The following is a 5,182-nucleotide window of genomic DNA, read 5'->3' as shown; positions in this document are numbered from 1 at the left end:
TCTCTTTTTCTCTTTGCTGGCAAACATTTCCACCCCCCCCCCCCCCCCCCCCCCGTTAATGCCTCTTTGTATTTTTATGTGCCTTTTAGCATTATTTCTCATGATGTTTCATGCTGGTGATTCTGTCAGCTAGTCTCAGGTGTGGTTTCTTGCAGGATTTTTTTTTGTCCTTATTTGGGGTAAAACCACATTCCAAGTAGTTCTCGCACTTGTATATTTTAGAGTATGTTCACAGGATCACAAGCGATTGAATTAAAATCTCTTAAATTACTTGTTGCTCAGCTGACCATGTGCCTGCTCTTACCTCATTTCCAGTATAAAGTTATTTTTGCTTAGTACATTCAGTTACTGCATCTTATCTAAGGGATGGTAAATTTTTAAGATACACTTGCTTGGTCTCTTGCAATTACGAAGTTCTTCAGAGAATTTCTAACTACCATTGTGTTCAGTTTTCTGAATTCTTCAGCTGATACAGAAGTATTGAAAACTGGTTTTTCAAAAGTCTTACCTGTTTTGTTTATCCACCAGTGGAAAAGGTAGTGATTTTCACAATTAGCTCTTCCTATAGACTTCTGAATCCTTTAACAATCAAATACTTAAATAATTATTTTCAATAGAAAATTACTTGTTTTAAACTACCTCTTAATTTTGAAACCAAGTCTAAAACCAGTATCATTATTTCAACCTCTCTGTGCTGAAACATATTCCAGGAATGTCTGTGCCTATTACTGCTATTCACGTTTGGTGTCTGTTTTTGCTTTATGTATTCTCTGCATGCTCCTAGCCTCCATGGTGTGGTATTTTCCTATAATAAGAGAAAATGGAGGGATTATAAACAAATAATGGAAGTAGATTATTTTCACTTTTAAGTAAAGGAAATGTGAGAAGTAATGAGCATTAACAGTTAAAAGGAGCATTAAAAAGTGAGAATTAGATTTGAAAAGTTTTCTATTTTAAAATGTGGTAAGTACAGGGAACATATATTTGACATGTATGTACTTCCTTGACTCTTTCATCTTTTTTTCCATCTTTTTTTTAATACATTTTCTTTATAAACTGTTTAAACATAAGTCTCTTATGTAGCTTTTGGATTGTTTTTCATTAAAGTCAGTTGGGAGCCAAGATGTATCAGTTAGCCAATTTTCCCTCCCAGCAAATGTCTGTGAAAGTGAAATTACCTTTTCTTTTCAGCTGCAGTACATAAAATTTCCAAAAAAGTAGATATGGAGGTGTACAGGAAGAGAATGGAGATCATGCTTCAGTAAGTTGGCATATATTTTTCTAAAGGAAAATGATCACTGTTAGTCATGTAAATACAATAATTTTAGTATAATACAGTTTAAAGATACAGTTATTTAAAAATACTTTATGCAAATGTACTTCACTTTAATTTCTGTGAAGGCCAGGAATTAAGTAATGAAAGAGGTGCAGTAAAAAGTTCTCAGCATCAGTAAATTTTGAATACAAGGCACCGTTATTTCTTCCAGAAGCAGATTTTTAAGTTATCCCCTAAAATTATGCTACAAATGGTTGTGAAAATATGTTTTTGGATCACATCTCTTTTAAAAGGTACTCTAATGTATATTCTATTATTTATGTAGAAATCTTGCCTCTTTTGAAATCAAAGGAATCCTTCCCTTCATTTATGATAAGATTTATTTTGGTAAAATATGTACTGTTATGTGACGTCCACTCTCATAATAGTTTAGATTGGTATTTGTTAATTATATCTGAGTGGGTTAAATAATAGTTGCTGAAAGGAGATACTCTGCTGACAAAATGCCTTTGGAACCCTGAGGTTAATAGAAAGAAAAGCATAAGTTTGCTGTTCGGCCACGTCTTACACACATAGGTCTTTGTTTTAGGGATATGTTTGGAGAAGACTGTGTGAGTTCAAAAGATGGCTCTGTCCTGTGCATCACGGTTGATGGAAAGACTGCAAACATTTCACTGGACACTCGGGTATGTACAGCAAACCACTTGCTTTTGTATGCACTATGTTTAGCAGAGGTGAGTCACCTGTCTAGTGTACAGTGCTGCCTAGAATATCATGTACCCATTTGCTAAGGAAATGTTTTTGTATTTGGTATCAAAACAGCTTAAGGCTATTCACTTTCCATTAATTTCATTGACATTCTCATCAGTCGATCAGTACCCAGCCTTTCTGAGAGAAATACTGATCCAGCCTGCAAGCTGAGTTTACTGAGTTTGTTACAGAAGCATTTCCTAGAGAGTTTTCTTCATTAAAAAAATGCTAGCAACGTTTATGTCACAAACACAGTAAATTTGGAAGAACACCCAGTATTTTTCAGCAGCTCTCTGCTTGTATAAAAATGAATAAAGAAAGATTGTAGAGGAGAAACTGATTTAACCCACAAATTTTTTCAGTTTTTTAATAAACTTATGCTACATTTCCATGTGTATATAGTACAGAAAAATACAGGACTGATGAAAAGTAGAGAAAAAAGTAACCAGCCTGAAAAAAACTGCATACTGCTTAATCAAGAAGTTAGGTTTCATTTTCATATAATATAATACTAAGGTATGTCATTATTGTTAAAAGACTTGTGTGCTGACAAAAACCCTAATGGCAGCTCAACTGCAACAGCGTGTATCTTTCTAATACTCATTTTACATACTGTGTTGGCAATGGCAAGCTTATGCCATTGTGAACCAAGTCTTACAAGAAAGATCTCTCCTTCTTTATGTGCATATGTATCTTCTTATAAAACTTTAATAGCTTTAAAATAAAAAGCTGTTTAGTATAGATCTAACTATATGGTGGGACATGTGGTTTTATTTTTTCCATGTTAACTCTTAACACAGTGCTTTTACAGTTAACATGCTTTTAACAGTATTGTTAGATAACATTAAATGCATGTTTGCTGTTTCAAATGCCTTCCCCCCACTCCCAAAAACACCTTTACTGTTGAAAAGAGTTACTTGTTCAGAAGAGTAATGAGTTAATGCTGAATTGGAGAAGGTACAGTCCTAGTACTTTCTCTAGTATCAAGAATAGTATTACTATGCAAATGCTGCCCTTTGTTTTTGAGATAGAGCAGTCAGGGGATTGGGTTGAATGTTGATCAACTTGCATGTTTGGGGTGGGCATCTTTCTCAAGTAAGATTTGTTTTAGTGATGAATTAATCTCTTTGGGGTTTTATTTTGATGTAAATGTTACCTTATGGGTGTGGGAACATCAGTGTGGAGACTCCCTGAGTACAGGTGCCTGTACCTCTGTGATGAATGCACGTCTTTTACAGTATGTAAATGCAATGCGGGTGAATTCACAGATAAAATGACATTTCCAAGGACTGAACCTTGTGTGGTTTTATTTGATTTTGAATTAAATGCAATCTAGAGAACTTAATGTATTTTACATAGTAGTTTTGAAACACTTTATTAATCAAATGTAAAACTCAATTAAGCTTCTTGTTCATCAGCAGGACTTGCATAAGTCTTCTCTGAATTCTTCTATATGTTGGCAGACCATTTAAAAACATACAGTGCTGCTCTTGATAACTTTCTTTTCAATTTGCATTGACTACTTTTTCCTTTCCCCTTATGAGCATCCTTCACATGCTGAAAAGGAATATGAAGTGCTAGTTGTTCTAACATACTTCTTTTTTTGTTCCCAGACAGTTGACTGTGAGCCAGGAAGCGAAGATGACGAATCCCTTCGTGAAATGGTGGAGCTGGCTGCACAGAGGCTTTATGATGCCCTCAGCCCAGTATACTGACCTCTGTAGATACCTAGGACACATGAAAAAAAAATCTTTTAAATGTTCAATTTATTTGGACTATTTTTTAAGAGTAAATAAAATTTTTTTCTTCAGTAAGTCAAAAGTATCAATTCTGTGACTGTGAAACTGCTGAGTTATATCAAATCATGGATGAGCAACCTTATAGCAACTATATTTGTACATATAGATCATAATAAAATCAGGTAAAGTGTGCATATGTTCTTTTTTCTTACGTGCACATACGAGAAATAAGAAAAAATTCTTAACCTATCTAAAAGTAGAATTACAAAAATTAAATTGAGAGAGGTTTATATTTTTGAAGATCAACGACCAGTTGGAGGATAATTTGGATGGTTTGGGTTTGCATATGCTCAGAATCAAGCTTGTATATCATTTCGTTCCTGTCAAGGAAGTGACTACCTGCATGCTTGTATCTGCTTGAAGTCAGAGGGGGCTCGAACACATTTAAAATGGAATCTGTGTTTGTGTACTGGGTTTAGCTGGAGCTTTAAAACTATCTACGCAGGCATTGCCATTAACTGGGCTAGATGAACAGAACCAGCTTCAGGCGAAGCCAGTGCTTATGACCTGTAACAGCCTCAAGTGCAAATGGCTCCTGTCACTATTTCTGTGACAGTCAGCACGCATCTGCTCCTGCCGACGGCCCCGTCACTCGGTGCTGCTGAGATGGTCTTCCTGGGCAAAGTGAAATGGAGTATCAGAAACTGCAGCATGTAGAGAAGAATTTCAGACAGGAACAGGATACTCCGAGTTAGCTGGGGTTGCTACCGAACAGTAAAGCATGCTGAAAAATGTCCACAGAAAGTGAGTTTTCTACAGAACTTTCCTTGGTTTTCCCCCTTTTTCTCAGCTGATTGAATTGGCACCTGATGATCTTTACAGCAGTGTTAGTGTATTAGTATTAGCAGAATTAGCGCATTATTACTGTTAGCAAAATTAACGACAGCTTCCCTCCCCAGACTGTATGTCGTTAGCTAACAGTATGAAGTCTTTCATACTGCAGTATCACCTATGAAGGCGATAATTGTACTTTCTTAAAAGGAAGTGTCTCTGTGGAGCAGATAAAAATCTTATTTTTTTAAATGATGCATGTTTTCTGAAATGTGCTTTCAGCCAACGTGTGTTAAATGTGTGGGCGGGCTAGGCCCCCAACACCGTCTTCTCCGTGCTGCTGCTCCCCGCGGGCCGGTTTTTAACGCGGATCTCGGCCGCTGCCGGCCCGTTTCCCGCCGCAGAGGAAGCGGCGAGGCCTCCTCTTCCTCTTCCTCCTCCTCCTCGCCCGGCGGACGTCCGGTGGCGGCCATGGCGCTGGCGGAGGCGGGCGCCCGCGGGCGGCTGCTGCTCTGGCCCCGCGTCGTCCTCTTCGGAGACTCCATCACTGAGGTAGCGGTCCTGTGGCAGCCCCGAGGGGGCCGCG

At 37.6% G+C, this 5,182-nt stretch overlaps 2 protein-coding genes across 2 annotated transcripts in view; both read left to right on the top strand.

Annotated features, from left to right (window-relative positions):
* The window catches only part of CPSF3 (cleavage and polyadenylation specific factor 3, 73kDa), a 22,229-nt gene extending 18,394 nt beyond the window's left edge, over positions 1–3,835 (top strand). The window contains exons 17-19 of the mRNA XM_010566748.1: positions 1,192–1,261; positions 1,866–1,962; positions 3,640–3,835. Coding sequence (XP_010565050.1) covers positions 1,192–1,261; positions 1,866–1,962; positions 3,640–3,741 — 269 coding nt within the window. The 3' untranslated portion in view covers positions 3,742–3,835. The remainder of the gene's footprint in view (positions 1–1,191; positions 1,262–1,865; positions 1,963–3,639) is intronic.
* A 1,227-nt stretch (positions 3,836–5,062) lies between these two features.
* Positions 5,063–5,182, top strand: part of IAH1 (isoamyl acetate-hydrolyzing esterase 1 homolog (S. cerevisiae)) — a 7,992-nt gene continuing 7,872 nt past the window's right edge. Inside the window, exon 1 of the mRNA XM_010566685.1 lies at positions 5,063–5,148. Within this exon, the coding sequence (XP_010564987.1) occupies positions 5,068–5,148 (81 nt within the window). The 5' untranslated portion in view covers positions 5,063–5,067. The remainder of the gene's footprint in view (positions 5,149–5,182) is intronic.

This window comes from Haliaeetus leucocephalus, unplaced genomic scaffold, assembly GCF_000737465.1.
Source record: "Haliaeetus leucocephalus isolate CR32 unplaced genomic scaffold, Haliaeetus_leucocephalus-4.0 Scaffold217, whole genome shotgun sequence".
Lineage (NCBI taxonomy): Eukaryota > Metazoa > Chordata > Aves > Accipitriformes > Accipitridae > Haliaeetus > Haliaeetus leucocephalus.
Note: the sequence above shows the minus strand (reverse complement) of the source record. Positions and strands in the feature narration are given on the sequence as shown.